This window comes from Rhinoderma darwinii, chromosome 1 (genome assembly GCF_050947455.1).
Source record: "Rhinoderma darwinii isolate aRhiDar2 chromosome 1, aRhiDar2.hap1, whole genome shotgun sequence".
Lineage (NCBI taxonomy): Eukaryota > Metazoa > Chordata > Amphibia > Anura > Rhinodermatidae > Rhinoderma > Rhinoderma darwinii.
Genome location: NC_134687.1, coordinates 403,821,926 through 403,840,414, shown reverse-complemented (window position 1 = coordinate 403,840,414; position 18,489 = coordinate 403,821,926). Strand labels below are relative to the sequence as shown.

General features: G+C 46.1%; 1 protein-coding gene across 1 annotated transcript in view; it reads right to left on the bottom strand.

The window, feature by feature from the left end:
* IPO4 (importin 4) overlaps positions 1–18,489 on the bottom strand; it is a 212,765-nt gene that overhangs the window by 171,285 nt on the left and 22,991 nt on the right. The window contains exon 3 of the mRNA XM_075828866.1: positions 1,753–1,832. Within this exon, the coding sequence (XP_075684981.1) occupies positions 1,753–1,832 (80 nt within the window). The remainder of the gene's footprint in view (positions 1–1,752; positions 1,833–18,489) is intronic.

Genomic DNA, 18,489 nt, shown 5'->3' with positions numbered 1-18,489 from the left:
ATAAGGGCCTGTTCACATCACCGTTCGCATTCCGTTCCGGGCTTCTGTCGGAGGTTTCTGTCGGGTGAACCCCGCAACGGAAAGTGAAACCACAGCTTCCGTTTCAGTCACCATTGAGATCAATAGTGACGGAAACAGTCGACTCCGCTATTGATTCAGTCGGAAAACCGGAAACCTGCCGGAATGGTGACGAACGGAAACCATTAGCGATGTTTCCGTCACCATTGATATCAATGGTGACTGAAACGGAAGCTGTGGTTTCACTTTCACTTTCCGTTGCGGTGTTCACCCGACGGAAACCTCCAACGGAACCCCGGAAAGGAAAGCAAACGGTGATGTGAACAGGCCCTTATACAATCCACAAATGGAAGCCGCATTCCATGATATAATTCAGTTTTTTATTCACCCAGTGTAATGCTCGCATTGAGAGGGCGAAACGTCGCTTCAGTGGACACTGGGTGAATAAAAGTTTTTTATTGGAGTATATCCTGCAAGGCAGCTTCCATTTGTGGATTGGATTTATGTTATAGGTGAAGCAGTCCTTTGCCTGGAAGCAAGCACCTGCCATTTAGGCTTTTTCTTGCCGTGCAGCCGTATTACTTGGTGTACATATCCATATACACACACGAATTATAAATATAAATATATATATATACACACACACACACACACACACACACAGTCGTGGTTACTGAAATAATATGAAACTGACTAAAGTAATAATACATTTTAATTTACTGAAAATCAACTAATGTAAATCAGACATTGCTTTTGAATTGTGGTTCAACAGAAAAATTAAAAAAAACAAAAACGAATTAAACTGGCCGGAACAAAAATGATGGTCCCCTTAACGTAATATTTTGTTGCACAATCTTTTGAGGCAATCACTGCAAACAAATGATTTGTGTAACTCTCAATGAGACTTCTGCACCTCTCCACAGGTATTTCGGCCCAGTCCTCGTGAGGACACTGTTCCAGCTGTCTCAGGTGTGAAGGTGCCTTCTCCAGACTGCATGTTTCAGCTCCTTCCACAGATGTTCTATAGGATTTAGATCAGGGCTCATAGAAGGCCATACAGAATAGTCCGATGCTTTGCTCTTAGCCATTCATGGATGTTTTTAGCGGTGTATTTTGGGTCATTATCCTGTTGGAGGACCCATAACCTGCGACTGAGACTAAGCTTTCTGACAAGCTTTCTGACACTGGGCAGCACATTTCGCTCCAGAATGACTTGATAGTCTTGAGATTTAATTTTACCCTGCACAGATTTAAGACACCCGGTGCCGGATGCAGCCCCAAAACATAACCGAGCCTCCTCCATGTTTCACAGTGGGTACAATGTTCTTTTCTTTGTACGCTTCATTTTGGCGTCTGAACATAGAGCTTATGTGACTTGCCATAAAGCTCCAGTTTTGTCTCATCTGTCCAAAGGACATTCTCCCAGAAGCTTTTTGGCTTGTCAATATGCATTCTGGCAAATTCCAGTCTCACTTTTTTTATCATAAGCTCTATGTTCACAGACGCAAAAATGAAGCATACAAAGAAAAGAACATTGTGACTACTGTGAAACATGGAGGAGGCACGGATATGTTTTGGGGCTGCTTTGCTGCATCTGGAACAGTTATATTTTTGACGAATATGTCATTATTTCTGGGGTACTACTAGATGAAGTGTGATCTGATAAAAAAAAAGTGGAAATTACCAGGAGATAGGCCAGTCTGATCATAAATTGGCGGGTTCTCATGTACTCACCTTTCTTGTTGATCTACAGGCATCATTTTCGATCTTTTAATCAAACGTCTACGTAATAAAACTGCTGCAAACTGCCGAATCTGCATCAATTAAATGTACAAGATTTAAAAGTTGTAATGGTCAATACAATTTTTTCCAAATGAAAATATATTGCATATACAGTAAAACCTCTTCAAAAGACCACCTCTTTGTGAAGGTCACTCCTCTATCTAGAACCAGATTTCCTGTGACAGATTTCAGTCCTAATATATACTGTGAATCTTCTTTGAGTGGACCACCCTTTTATAGATATATTTTTTGCAGCTCAGATGCATATGTAATCATGCACACGACCGTATTTTTTCCCACCCGTAAATACGGGTCCGGTGTCACACGTATTCGACCCGTTTTGCACCAATATTTACGGACCCGTGCCGGTAAATATGGTTCCGGTGTCACCCGTATTCCACCCGTATTTACGGGCACGTTTTCGATGCAAAATTGCACTGCACTAATCGGCAGCCCCTTCTCTCTATCAGTGCAGGATAGAGAGAAGGGGCAGCCCTTTCCGAGGTAAAAGTAAAAGAAATTCATACTTACCCGGCCGTTGCCTTGGTGACGCGTCCCCCTCTTGATATCCAGCCCGACATCCCTGGATGACGCGGCAGTCCATGTGACCGCTGCAGCCTGTGATTGACCTGTGATTGGCTGCAGCGGTCACATGGACTGAAACGTCATCCAGGGATGTCGGGCCGAATGTCGAGAGGGACGCGTCACCGAGGCAACGGTCGGGAGACCGGACTGGAGGAAGCAGGAAGTTCTCGGTAAGTATGAATGTCTTTTTTTTTTTTTTTACAGGTTGCTCTATATTCTGATCGGAATTCACTGTCCAGGGTGCTGAAAGAGTTACTGCCGATCAGTTAACTCTTTCAGTACCCTGGACAGTGACTATTTACTGACGTCGCCTAGCAACGCTGCCGTAATGACGGGTGCACACATGTAGCCACCCGTCATTACGGGAGCTCCATAGACTTCAATGGGCTGTCCGTGCCATTATTACGGCATGAAATAGGACATGTTCTATCTTTTTCAATGGCACGGGCACCTTCCCGTAAGAAAACGGGAAGGTACCCGTGGCCAATAGAAGTCTATGAGCCCGTTATTACGGGTCGTAATTACGACCCGTAATAACGGGAGTTTTTACGTTCGTGTGCATGAGGCCTTAATGCGTTATTTGCTGAAATCAGGATGCTCCAAGGCAGATCCACTTAACCCCTTCCCTCTTTAGCCACTTTTGACCTTCCTGACAGAGCCTCATTTTTCAAATCCAAGCGATTCTGTGATTGTTTTCTCGTGACACATTGCACTTTAAGATACTGGCAAAATTTGCTCAATATGTTCAGTATTTAATTGTGAAAAACACCAAAAATTAGCGAAAAATTGCAAAAATTTGCATTTTTCTCAATTTAAATGTATCTGCTTGTAAGACAGGCAGTTATACCACACAAAATTGTTGCTAATTAACATCCCCCATATGTCTACTTTAGATTGGCATCGTTTTTTGAACATCCTTTTATTTTTCTATGACATCAAAAGGCTTAGAACTATAGCAGCAATTTCTCACATTTTCAAGAAAATTTCAAAAGGCTATTTTTACAGGGGCCAGTTCAGTTGTGGAGTGGCTTTGAGGGCCTTATATATTAGAAACCCCCAAAAACTCACCCCCATTTTAAAAACTTCACCCCTCAAAGTATTCAAAACAGCATTTAGAAAATGTCTTAACCCTTTACACATTTCACAGGAATTAAAGCAAAGTAGAGGTGAAATTTACAAATTTCATATTTTTTTTGCAGAAATAAATTTTTAATACAATTTATTTTATAACACAGAAGGTTTCACCAGAGAAATGCAACTTAATATTTGTTGCCCAGTTTCTGCAGTTTTAGGAAATATCCCACATGTGGCTGCAGAGGGCTCTTGCGGTGCCAAAACAGTAAAAATCCCCCAAAAGTGACCCCATCTGGGAAACTACACACCTCAAGGAAATTATCTAGGGGTATAGTGAGCATTTTGACCGCACAGGTTTTTTACAGAAATTATTGGAAGTAGGCCGTGAAAATGAAAATCTACATTTTTTCAAAGAACATGTAGGTTTAGCGATTTTTTTTCTCATTTACACAAGGACTAAAGGAGAAAAAGCACCACAAAATTTGTAAAGCAATTTCTCCCGAGTAAAACAATACCCCATATGTGGTAATAAACGGCTGTTTGGACACACGGCAGGGCTGAGAAGGGAAAGAGCGCTATTTGGCTTTTGGAGCTCAAATTTAGCAGGAATGGTTTGCGGAGGCCAGGTCACATTTACAAAGCCCCTGAGGGGACAAAACAATGAAAACGCCCAAAAAGTGACTCCATTTAGGAAACTACACCTCTTGAGGAATTTCTTCTAGGGGTGTAGTTAGCATTTTGACCCCACAGATGTTTCATAGAATTTATTAGAATTGGGCAGTGAAAATAAAAACAATCCTTTTTCTTCAATAAGACGTAGCTTTAGCGCAAATTTTTTCATTTTCTCAACAAAGGAAAAAAAGAACCCAACATTTGTAAAGCAATTTCTCCCGAGTACGGCAATATCCTGTCATAAACTGCTGTTTGGGCAAACAGCAGGGCTCAGAAGGGAAGGACCGCCATTTGGAGTGCAGATGTTGCTGGATTGGTTTCTGGGTGCCTGTGGGCCCAAAACAGTGGAAACCCCCCAGAAGTGACCCAATTTTGGAAACTACACTCCTCAATGCATTTACCTAGGGGTGTAGTAAGCATTTTAACCCTGCAGGTGTTTTGTAGAAATTAGTGTGCACTCGATGTTGCAGAGTGAAAATGGGATTTTTTTCCATAGATATGCCAATATTTGGTGCTCAGCTTGTGCCACCATAACAAGACAGCTCTCTAATTATTATGCTGGGTTTCCTGGTTTTAGAAACACCCTACATGGGGCACTAATCTTTTGCCTGGACATTCGACCAGGCTCAGGAGTGAAAGCATACCATGTCAAATTGAGGCCTAATTTGGCGATTTACAAAGTATTGGTTCACTACTGCAGAGGCTCAGATGTGAAATAATAAAAAGAAACCCCTGAGAAGTGACCCCATTATGGAAACTGCACCCCTCAAGGCATTTATTAAGGGGTGTAGTGAGAATTTTCCCCCTACAGGTCTTTTCCATAAATGATTGCGATGCGGATAGTGCAAAGAAAAAATTTACATTTTTCCCTAGATATGCCATTTCAGTGGCAAATATGTTGTGCCCAGATTGTGCCACTGTAGACACACACCACAAAAATTGTTAAAAGGGTTCTCCCGGGTATGACGATGCCATATATGTGGAAGGACACTGCTGTTTGGGCACGCTGTAGGGTTCAGAGCGGAGGGAGCACCATTTGGCTTTTGGAGAGCGGATTTTGCTTGGTAGAAGATTTGTTTGAGTATTACTGGTGTTTCCGTTTATAATGTGGGGGCATATGTAAGCGGGGCGGAGTATATAAGGGGCATAGTCAGGTGGTATAATAATGGGGTAAAAAAATAATAAAATAATCCATAGATGTGTGTTACGCTGTGAAGCAATCCTTTCTGCACAGGCCGGTGTTGCACTGATATATAGCGTCCTTTCTTATGCCACTTTTGTTCCACACTCCGCACCTTTGCAGTTTGGGGAATTTTGCTGGGAAAGTGTTGTCCTGGTATAATACGGGCACCCTCGCTTCCAGCAGATATGTTTGGGCCCTCCCCTTCCTGGTTCCCTAATTTTAGGTCCTTGATAAATCGCCTCTTGAAACAGAAGAAATGTTCCCCTCGGACCGGCAGAACTGCATATTTTTTTATTTCCTGACTTATTGGAGCCTTAACTAATTTTATTTTTCATAGACGTAGTGGTATGAGGGCTGGTTTGTTGTGGTACGAGCTGTAGTTATTGGTACCATTTTGGGGTACATGCAACTTTTTGATCACCTTTTATCCTATTTTTTTGGGAGGCCAGGTAAACAAAAACACGCAATTCTGGCACAGCTTTTTTAGTTTTTTTTATACAGCGTTCACCATGCGCTATAAACTTCATGTTAACTTTATTCTGCGGGGTCAGTCCGATTCCGGCGATACCTATTTTATAGCACTTTTTTATGTTTTACAACTTTTTGCACAATAAAATTACTTTTGTAAAAATAATGTATTTTCTCTGTCGCCAAGTTGTGAGAACCATAACTTTTTAATTTTTTTATCGACGGAGCTGTACGAGGGCTTGATTTTTGCGGGACGAGTTATAGTTTTTATAGGTACCATTTTTGGATACGTGCGATTTTTTGATCACTTTTTATTCCAATATTTGTAGGGCAAAGTGACCAAAAAACAGAACGTTTTTTACGGGTTTTTTTTACGCTGTTCACCGCGTGCAATAAATAATAATATTTTGACACCTCAGGTCGTTACAGTCGCGGCAATACCAAATACGTATGGTTTATTATTATTTTTCAATAATAGAGTACTTGATAAGAGTAAAAGGGGGATTGTGTTTTATTTTATTACTTCAAACTTTTATTTTTTTCACTTTTTTTAACACTTTTTGTCAAGTCCCACTAAGGGACTTGAAGGTCCAACTGTCAGATTTGTAGTGCAATGTATTAGATCTGTCAGTCATTCACTGATAGCAAGCCGATTAGGCTTCGCCTCCCGGCGGGGCCTAAATCGGCTTCCGTAATGGCAGAGCAGGAGGCCATAGTGTCTCCTGTTGCCATAGCAGCAGTTGCCAGTCCTGATTGCCTGTCAGGGCTGGCGATCTGCTAGTAACCGCTACGATGCAGCAATCGCTTTCGATTACTGCATCGAAGGGGTTAATGGCAGGAATCGGAGCTAGCTCCAATTCCTGCCGTTACAGGTGGATGTCAGCTGTAATATACAGCTGACTTCCACCGCTGATGACGCCGGATCAGCTCCTGACCCGGCGCCATCTGGCCGGCAGCTACGGAAGCCGATCAGGCTCCGCCGCCAGGCGGATCTTGACCGGCTTCCGTGCTAGGCAGACCGGGAGGCCAGTATTAGGCCTCAGGTTGCCATTGCAGCCACCGGAACCCTGGCAATTTCATTGCCGGGGTTCCTTTGAGCTGCAAACACCTTAAGTGCAGCACTCGCGTTTGAGCGCTGCACTTAAGGGGTTAATGGCAAGGATCGAAGCTAATTTCTGTCCCCGCCATTACAGCTGTCAGATACAGCTGAGATCCGGTGATTATGGCACCGACTCAGCTTCTGAGCCGGTGCTAAACATTTGTCGTAAGTATACAACATTTTGCGGGAAGCACTGACTTTCCATGACGTATACTTACGACAAATGTCGGGAAGGGGTTATCCAGTTTATTTTATTATTATTTTTACTTCTTTGTATAAAAGGAAATCACACAGTTTTCTAATATACATGTATTAGAAATTCTGCTAACATACATTTATTATAGTGTATGAGGCCACTGTCACAGTGGAATTTTGTAGCCCACAGATTATTAGCTCCATTCCCATCATATAAAAAATGCCCCATAAAAAAGTATAATGCCCCTTTAGTTCCCCCCATACAGTATAATAATAATATATTATAACCCCTCCAAGGACACAGTATTTTGTCCTCTAATTGTGCCCACGCAGTAATATGCCCTCTATAGTGCCCTACACAGTATAATGTCCGCTTAGTGGCCCCCACAGTATAATGCCCCCCTCCCCTGGCTCCCCCCTGTAGATTGTGCCATACAGCCTTCCTTTAGATAGTGCCATATCCCCCCCCACCTCCTCCTTGTAGACCGTGCCATACTGCCCCCCACCTCCCTCATGTAGACAGTGCCATGCAGCCCCACCTCCTCCTTGTAGACAGTGCATTACAGCCCCCCACCTCCCCCTTGTAGACAGTGCCATACAGCCCCCACCTCCCTCATGTAGACCGTGCCATACAGACCCCCACCTCCCCCTTGTAGATCGTGCCATACAGTCCCCCACCTCCCTCGTGTAGACAGTACCATACAGCCCCCATCTCCTCCTTGTAGACCGTGCCATACAGCCCCCCACCTCCACCTTGTAGACCGTGCCATACAGCCCCCACCTCCCCCTTGTAGACCGTGCCATACAGCCCCCCACCTCCCCTTGTAGATCGTGCCACACAGCCCCCCACCTCCCCTTATAGATCGTGCCACACAGCCCCACCTTCCCCTTGTAGACAGTGCAATACAGCCCCACCTCCCTCATGTAGACAGTGCCATAGAGACCCCCACCTCCCCCTTGTAGATGGTGCTATACAGTCCCCCCACCTCCCTCATGTAGACAGTGCCATACAGCCCCCCACCTCCCCTTTTAGATCGTGCCATACAGCCCCCCACCTCCCCTTTTAGATCGTGCCATACAGCCCCCCACCTCCCCCCTTGTAGACAGTGCCCACAAAAAAAACCAAAAAAACTTGTACTCACCTAGGCCCCATTCCCACAATGAACTAAGCTGCTCCACGACGGGATCCTTGCGTCGGCCAGGGTGATCCTGTAGCCTAGTACAGAGTTTCCCAACATTTTCGGACTCGAGGCACCACTGGTGGGGAGTGCCACACAGCCCCCTGGTGGGGAGTGCCACACAGCCCCCTGGTGGGGAGTGCCACACAGCCCCCTGGTGGGGAGTGCCACACAGCCCCCTGGTGGGGAGTGCCACACAGCCCCCTGGTGGGGAGTGCCACACAGCCCCCTGGTGGGGAGTGCCACACAGCCCCCTGGTGGGGAGTGCCACACAGCCCCCTGGTAGGGAGTGCCACACAGCCCACTGGTAGGGAGTGCCACACAGCCCACTGGTAGGGAGTGCCACACAGCCCACTGGTAGGGAGTGCCACACAGCCCACTGGTAGGGAGTGCCACACAGCCCACTGGTAGGGAGTGCCACACAGCCCACTGGTAGGGAGTGCCACACAGCCCACTGGTCGGGAGTGCCACAAAACCCACATGGTCGGTAGTGACACAAAACCCACATAGTCGGTAGTGACACAAAACCCACCTGGCCGGTAGTGACACACTTACCCCTTGCAGGTAGTGACACACTTACCCCTTGCAGGTAGTGCCACACAGCCCCCCCTTGCAGGTAGTGCTACACAGCCCCCTTGCAGGTAGTGCTACACAGCCCCCTTGCAGGTAGCACCCCCCTTCATGTAGATAGCGGCACTGTAGCTCCCTAAAGAAGCGGAATCCCCCTGTGGCCGGGGATTCCGCTCCTGGAGCGCTCAGCTTGAGGTCTCTGTCCATATATGGACAGTGACATCCGGGGCAACTCCTGAAGCAGAATCCCCGTCCACAGCGTTGCTGACGCGGTGACCGAGGATTCCACTCTAGGAGAAGCCCCTGTCGTCTGTGTCCATTTATGGACAGTAACGTCAAGGGCTTCTCCTGGAGTCGGCAACGCTGTGGACGGGGATTCCCCTTCAGGAGGTGCCCCTGATGTCACCGTCCATAGACGGACAGAGACATCAAGAGTAGCGCACCAGGAGCGGAACCCCCGGCCACACAGGGCTTTCGCTCCTTCAGGGAGCTACAGTGGCGCTAGTAGATTACAGAGCAGTGAGATGCCTCCCTGCTCTGCTATAGTACGCCGCCGGCCATGGGGGTCCCGTTCCGACGGGCGGCACGGGCGCCCTCATGCCCTTTGTCGACCCCCATGCCACTTCCTGTTCTCCCAGAAATTTCCTCCTCCTTCCCCCACTGAGCCCTGGCACTTAGTCTCTCCACCTTGCCCCCTGATACCCACCAGCGGTCTCTGCCCTGCCACTCCAAAGAGACCCTACTAGTTTGCTTTTCACCGCTGCTTTACCTCCCACCTTTACTTTGTGCCCGCCCCAATAGTGAGGGGGGCCAGAGACTCCTTGGCTGTATGGGGCCCAGAAATTTCTGACACACACACACATTGATTTTGGCAGAATCAATTGCGTAGTCGACTGCTCTATTGTTACCGCAAAAAAAAACGGAAACCTTACGGAACGGAGACAAACGGAAACCATTAGCAATGGAAGTGTTACCTTTGAAATCCATGGTAATGCAAATGGAAAGCTATGGTTTCCGTCGATGGGTTTTCCTGACGGAAAGGTCTGACTGAAACCACGGAAAAAACCCAGACTGACGGAACCCATGAATGGAACCCTGACGCACATGTGAACGAAGCCTTACCCGCGGTTTTTTACAATTCTGCTGAGGATTTTCTGTTGAAGAAAATATGCAGTATATCGTGCTTCTGGGAACATACCCGAACAGTTATTTTACCCTCCTTAAATAATTAAGCAAAGGAATACGCCAAAGTGCAAGTATCCATAAAACTTCAGTTATTACTATGGTACACAAAACTCTCTAAATTGGTAGGCCATGTGTTAAAGTACTGCACATCTATTAACCGCTTCCCGACTGCTCACAGTAAATTCACGTCGGCGCTTGCTGGGCTCTGTGCAGCGCCAACGTGAATTCATGATGGGAGTTAAAAGCGCGATCCGGGTGTCTCAGAGTAGCGGTGACACCCGGATCGCACTGTTAACCCCTGCCTCTGGTCCCGGAGACATGATCAGGACCTGATTGGTTCAGGTCCCGATCATGTGATCGCAGGGAAACTTTGTTGTAGTAACGAACTGGAAAGTTTGTTACTATAAACAAAACTGCAAAGTTTGTTGCTACAACAAATTTTCCTGGGGACCGATTGCGGGTGCTGCAGTTGGTTGCATGGCAAAACCGGAGGCCATACAATAGCCTCCGGGTCTGCCATGCACGGCAGCCTATGAGTGTGACTCTCAGCGTCACACTGACAGTTTATAATAAGTTACACTACCTAGGTAGTGTAATGTATTATAGCAGCTATCAGTGCTGGAGGTCTTCAAGTAAAACAAGTAAAAACTTTAAAGAGACTCTGTCAACACATTATAAGTGCCCTATCTCCTACATAAGGAGATGGGCGCTGTAATGTAGGTGACAGTAATGCTTTTTATTTAAAAAAAAAGATCTTTTTTCACAAAGTTAGGAGCGATTTAAGTTTATGCTAATGAGCTTTCTTAATGCCCAAGTGGGCGTAATTTTACTTTCGACCAAGTGGGCGTTGTACAGAGGAGTGCATGACGCTGACCAATCAGCATCATGCACTCCTCTCCATTCATTTACACTGCACTAGCGATATAGATATATCGCTATGTGCAGCCTCATACACAAGCCCTAACATTACTGCAGTGTCCTGATAATGAATACACATGAAATCCAGCCTGGACGTCATGTGTACTCAGAATCCTGACACTTCTGAATCTTTTTTTGTGAGATCCCGGCAAGTGAAACCAAATCTCGTTTAGCTCCGAGATCTCGCGAGATTTTGTATCCGTTGCTGGAATCTCACAAAAAAAAGAGTCAGAAGTGTCAGGATTCTGAGTACACATGACGTCCAGGCTGGATGGTCATGTGTATTCATTATCAGGACACTGTAGTAATGTTAGGGTTTGTGTATGAGGCTGCACATAGCGATATATCTATATCGCTAGTGCAGTGTAAATGAAGAGGAGTGCATGATGCCGATTGGTCAGCATCATACACTCCTCTGTACAACACCCACTTGGTCGAAAGTAAAAGTACGCCCACTTGGGCATTAAGAAAGCTCATTAGCATAAACGTAAATCGCTCCTAACGTTGTGAAAAAAGATCGTTTTTTTAAATAAAAAGCATTACTGTCACCTACATTACAGCGCCGATCTCCTTATGTAGGAGACAGGGCACTTATAATGTGGTGACAGAGTCTGTTTAAATAAAAAAAAATTAGAAAAAAGTTTTATAAAAGTGTAAACACAAGTTATAAAGTTACAAAAACAAGTTTTATTATAGGAAAAAAGTGTAAATGCTAAAAAAAAAAATACACATATTTGTTATCGCCGTGTTCGTATCGACCCCAACTATAAAACTATAATATTATTTTTCCCACACGGTGAACACCGCAAAAAAAATAATTAAAAAACAAATGTCAGATCACAATTTTTTTTGGTCATCACCCCACCCAAGATATGAAATAAAAAGTGATCAAAAAGTCGCATGTACCCCAAAATAGTACCAATAAAAATTATAACCCGTCCCGCAAAAAACAAGCCCTTACACAGCTTTTTGACTGAAAAATAAAAAAAGTTATGGCTCTCAGAATATGGTGAAACAAAAAATAAATAATTTTAATGAAAAGTGATTTTATTGCGCAAACGCCACAAAACATAAAAAAAACAACGATATACATATGGTATCGCCATAATTGTATCGACCCGCAGAATAAAGTAAAATGTCATTTATAGCGCACGGTGAACACTGTAAAAAACAAAAGTACAAAAAACATTATCAGAATTTATGGTTTTTTGTCACTTTGCTTGCCAAAAAAATATAATAAAAAGTGATTAAAAAAATAAAATAAATCACATGTACCCTAAAATTATACCAGTGAAAACTACAGATCGTTCCGCAACAAATAAGCCCTCACACAGCTCCGGTGGCAAAAAAATAAAAAAGTTCTGGCTCTCAGAATGTAGCGACAGAAATTGTGCAGTGTCCAAAATCGGATAAGATCGGGCGACCCTGGCCACATATCTATGAATTATTATTTATTTACCGCATTATTATACCCTCTTATTATGCCCTGATGTACTCTGCCCAGCTTACATACACCCCAACATTATAAACTGAAATACCAGCAAAACCCCAAACAAAACTACCACTAAGCAAAATCTGCGCTCCAAAAGCCAAATGGCACTCCCTCCCTTCTGAGCCCTACAGCGTGCCCAAACACCAGATTACGTCCACATATACACTGCATTCCAAATTATTATGCAAATGTTATTTTTCGCTGATTTTCCTAAATAGTCGATGCAAATGACAGTCAGTATAATCTTCAAGCCACCAACCGTTGGAGTATAATGCAAATTTTATTGAACAAACCTCCTAATGATAACAGATTTTTTTTTAGACGTAAAAAACTCAAAATGCACTGTTTCAAATTATTATGCACAACAGATATCAAAACATTAGAAAGGTTGTAAAGAGAACTAAAATGGTAATTTGTTGAATTTGCAGCATCAGGAGGTCATATTTACAGAAATCAAAAGCTCTTTCAATCAAAAAAAACTTAGCAGGCCAAGTTACATGTTAACATAGGACCCCTTCTTTGAGATCACCTTCACAATTCTTGCATCCATTGAATTTGTGAGTATTTGGACAGTTTCTGCTTGAATATCTTTGCAGGATGTCAGAATAACCTCCCAGAGCTTCTGTTTTGATGTGAACTGCCTCCCACCCTCATAGATATTTTGCTTGCAGATGCTCCAAAGGTTCTCAATAGGGTTGTGGTCAGGGGAACATGGGGGCCACACCATGAGTTTCTCTCCTTTTATGCCCATAGCAGCCAATGACACAGAGATATTCTTTGCAGCATGAGATGGTGCATTGTCATGCATGAAGATAATTTTGCTACGGAAGGCACGGTTCTTTTTGTACCATGGAAGAAAGTGGTTAGTCAAACTCTACGTACTTTGCAGAGGTCATTTTCACACCATCAGGGACCCTAAAGGGGGCCTACCAGCTCTCTCCCCATGATTCCAGCCCAAAACATGACTTTGCCACCTCCTTGCTGACGTCGCAGCCTTGTCGGGACATGGTGGCCATTCAACAACCATCCACTACTCCATCCATCTGGACCATCCAGGGTTGCACGGCACTCATCAGTAAACAACACGGTTTGAAAATTAGTCTTCATGTATTTCTGAGCCCACTGCAACCGTTTCTGCTTGTGAGCATTGTTCAGGGGTGGCCGAATAATAGCTTTATGCACACTTGCAAACCTCTGGAGGATCGTACACCTTCAGGTTCGCGGGACTCCAGAGGCACCAGCGGCTTCAAATACCTGTTTGCTGCTTTGCAATGGCGTTTTAGCAGCTGCTCTCCTAATCCTATTAATTTGTCTGGCAGAAACCTTCCTCATTATGCCTTTATCTGAACAAACCCATGTGTGCTCTGAATCAGCCACAAATCTTTTCACAGTACGATGATCACGCTTAAGTTTTCTTGAACTATCTAATGTTTTCATACCTTGTCCAAGGTGTTGCACTATTTCACGCTTTTCGGCAGCAGAGAGATCCTTTTTCTTTCCCATATTGCTTGAAACCTGTGGCCTGCTGAATAATGTGGAACGTCCTTAAGTAGTTTTCCTTTGATTGGGCACACTTGGCAAACTAATCACAGGTGTCTGAGATTGATTACAATGATCCAAAGAGCCCTAAGAAACAATACCATTCATGAGTTTTATTGAAAAACTAATTAAATGTTTATGACACTTAAATCCAATGTGCATAATAATTTGGAACACTGTGTATGACATTTTATATCCGGGAGAACCCGCTCAACATTGTATGAGGTATTTGTCTTCAGTGGCACAAACTGGGTACAACATATTGTGCATTAAAATGGCATATCAGGGGGGCGCGGCTGGACGAGCTGGAGAGCAGACGTGTGTGAGAGAGCTCTCCTTAGGCCTAAGCTAAAACGGGACAGACAGAGCACTTAAATGGGGAAAACCCGATCTAAAAAGGCCCCACGGGGTGCCCAGACCCAAGGGGGTGCAGACACCCCGATTTCTAATTTCTTTTTACCGCTGGCAGCAGGAGACTCGAAACTCGGAGGGAGCCGCGACGCCGCCGCTGATGGAGCCGCCGGCTGGGCGCATGGAGTGCAGCCCCGCCCGGCTCGCTGCCAGCCTGGAGAAGGCAGCGGAACGGGCACCCGGATCCCTGGCAGAGGGCGACGATCGGGAGAGGAGTGGAGGCCACTTACCCGGGTCGGCCGGAGCCTTGAGGAGGAATCAAGATGGCGGCGGCCAGGACCGAGGCAAGACGCTGCCGGTGATGGACGACGCCGAGTGTTCCCCCAGATGCGGGTCGGTACAGCCTGTGGTGAGGCGGAGGAGGCTGCTGTCGCAGGGGACGGAGGAGAGAGAGGAGGATTGGCCGGGTGAGCGCAGCGACAGTTAGGGTAGTCACTTACCTGCTTCTGTCGGCACCTCGTGGCAGAGCCAAGATGGCGGCCGGGACCGGAACTATGTAGTGGCACAGGAAGATGGTGCTGGGGAGGTAAGAGGCCGTGAGGCAGCATGCTCTCCGATACCGATCGCTGGGAGGGTCCTGGGAGAAGTGGTCCCGATGGCTGTACCGGGAGAGGTGCTGGATCGGCAACATCAACAGGCTCAAGAAGACCCGGGGGAAGAGGAGGGGACGGCTCCTTGGAAGAAGGGGGGATACCCCCAGTAACCTGCAGACGGCAGAGAGTCAGGGGAACTGTGGGAGAGAGGTCCTCCCCATTTTCCTCTAGTGGTGGGAGTTTGATGGGTGATCTGCCTCCGTCGGACCGGGCGGTCCAGACGCTCAGAGGTCACCCGGAGTTAAAAGCCTTGCTGGCGCTTCTCCCCTCGAAGAGGGACATGGAGGTGATGGCGGCCGATTTAAAAGTGGCGTGGCGCCGAGACCTGCACGTGGTCCAATCGGAGGTATCTGCCTTAAGAGCTAAAGTAGGTGCATTGGAATCCTGGAAGGAGTCAGTGTCTCTGACTATACAACAGCTTACTGAAGCACAGAGAGCTTCTGGCTCACAGCAGCGACAACTGCAAGGGCAGCTGGACGACCTGGAAAACAGGAACAGGAGGAATAATATCCGTCTGAGAGGTTTGCCGGAAGCAACTAGAACTGCTGATTTAATTTTGACGCTGACAGGTATCTTTAACACCTTACTTAATCGGCCGGTGGACACCTATATCGAGATAGATAGAGCTCACAGGGCATTGCGTCCGAAGAGTGCGGATGCCGCTGGACCACGTGATGTAATTTGCCGTATCCACTTTTATGGCCTAAAAGAGAAGATTCTGCAGAATGCAAGATTAAAGGCCGAGATCGATTTTGATGGGGCTAAACTGCTCCTGTTTCCTGATTTAGCGAGACGCACCCTTAGACAACGTGGGATGCTGCGCCCTTTGCTTTCCGTGCTGCAACAGCGGGGGATATCGTATCGCTGGGGATTCCCCTTTGCCCTGCATGTGCGTGTGGAGGACAAAACGGTCTCGCTGCACACCCACGCTGAACTCCCGGGATTTCTGAGGGCCCTTGGATTGCCTATCCTCTCATTGCTGGACTGGGAGACTTTGCAACTGGATACTTTGCAGGGGCCAGGAGCGCCCCCTCCTGGGAGGTCCACGACTGGGTGGAGGGAGAGATCTGATTCACCATTGCCGCAGAGACCGCGGTGGCGACAGAGAACATCCCCATCAAGATTTCGGGAGCGTTGATGTTTTATATGCTCTTTCGTTAATCCCTTTGCATTACAGGTTGTCACCCATGCCGTGATGCTCGAGCTCATCAATCTTGTGAGTTTGTGAAAAAATAAGTTAATATTCCATGTTGGGATGAGATAGAGCTCTAGTTTGGGTTAACTGTTTGGAGCTTGGTTTTGGGGAGGCTAGACAGGTCCCGTGGTGGGCTTAAGTGAAGCATTTATAGACCCTGTAGTTTGTCTATATCCACATATGGTAGGTCTGTCCCTTCACGTAACTGGTTTAGCAGAAGTTGATATTAAAGGCTCTGGAGTTTAGTCCGATACCTCTACATTTTGTAATCAGTAGTAGTGTACAGCTTGACGGTAGTCCTCTGTGACCCCCACATGGTAATATCGCTGAGACTGGACTGGTTCTAACCAGTGATATAGGTGCTTGGAGGCACAATATAGTACATCGTAGTGACAGGATGTTTTACTTGTCTTCTGTTTGTTTTTTCTTTTCCTTTTTTATCCATGTTATACTATTTATGCTATGGTAATGCAATGTCTGCTTGGAATATCTGGAATGTACTCGCTGTCTTTGAAGGGAAGGTGGGTGTGGCGGCAGCGGCTGGTGAACACAAGTATTTTGTGATTAGATGTAGCTTAGCTCTTTTTGAGTTCAGGGATAATGGCTGATTTCACCATTTCATCCCTGAATGTGAAGGGATTTAATGTTCCGGAAAAGAGGTCTCAGATCTTGTATGCTTCACATAAACAGAGGATCCAGGTACTGTGTATCCAGGAGACCCACTTCTGGGCGGATCAAGTTCCGATTATTCGTAATAAATACTACCCGGTGGGATACCACTGCAGTAATCCAAACGGCAAGACTAGGGGGGGGGTATCTATTTTCCTGCATAAATCTTTTCAGGGTAGGGTGATAGATACCTATATGGATTCTGAGGCAAGATTTATTTTTATGAAATGTGAAGTGGGGGTCCGCATGGTCACGGTAGCAAATATTTATGCCCCTAATACTAAACAAGTTCCTTTTTTTCTGAAGATGTTGGAAGAGCTGAGCTCTTTTTCGTCACCTATCCTATTTGGGGACTTTAATCTAGCCATTAATCCTTTGCTTGATACATCCTGTGGGCGGACTTCCCTAGCATATAATAAGCTGAACAAATTGAGGAAGAGGTTTAGGGATATGCAGCTTTGTGATGCGTGGCGGTTGACTCATCCGGATGATAGGGACTTCACCTTCTATTCGTTTACCCATAACTCCTAGAAGCAGGATAGATTACGTGATGGTTCACCATAGTCTATTATCTTTCCTGGAAGAGACTTCTATTGGTAGTATGCTTCTCTCTGACCACGCTCCGGTGTCTTGTGTTCTGTGCTTTTCGCCGCAGTGTCGCAGAGGCTTTACTTGGCGCCTAAACTAATCTCTGCTGAAGGAACCTTTGTGTATGAGAGAGCTGAAACAAACGGAGAATTTTAGAGGGGATCATGCTGGAGATGACACCGCCCCTGCGATGAAGTGGGAGGCCCTGAAATGCGTGCTTAGGGGGGTCCTCATCAAGAATGGTGCCCGCCTCAAGAAGGAGAGGAGGGGCGAAGCTTCAGACGCTTCTAGTTGAGGTGCAGTCCCTAGAATCCAAGCATAAGAAGTCGCTGCAAGAACGCACTCTTCGGGAACTGACAGACTCGCTATGAGGCTCAACTCCTGCTGGACAAGAACAGTGCTCGACTCCGTCAGGTGTATTCCCGCTATTATTATGAGTGGGGTAATAAGGCGGGGAAGGCATTGGCACGGGTGATGCGTGCGCGGGGGGCGACTTCCTTTATACCCTCGATACGAACGGTTGCGGGGGAGCTTGCGTTTAAGACGGAGGATATAGCATCGGCCTTCTGTGAGTATTATTCCTCGCTTTATAACCTGCCCGCTCCTACTCTGGGTAATGTTCCTCCCGAATCACCGCTCTCTTTATCTGAGTAGATTAGGGACACTGCACTACCTCGGTTGTCCCCCGAAGAGGCTCTGGGCCTGGATTTACCGTTCACCAGAGAGGAGTTACTGCAGGCTATCAAAGCATTACCGGCGGGGAAGAGTCCGGGGCCTGATGGGTATACGGCAGTATTTTATAAATCGCTGGCGGAGGACTTAGTACCGTCTTTGCAAGAGTCGTTTAATTCCATTTCGGAACAGGTGAGGTTCCCCGATTCGTTTTTACAGGCTCATATCACGGTCATCCCAAAAGGGGGGAGGGACCCGCAACATTGTGCGAACTACAGGCCAATATCTCTCAACAACACAGATGCTAAGTTGTATGCTAAGTTAATAGCGAATAGACTGGCTGGGTTTCTGGGGTCCCTGATTCAACCGGATCAAGTGGGGTTTGTCCCAAGGCGCGAAGCCA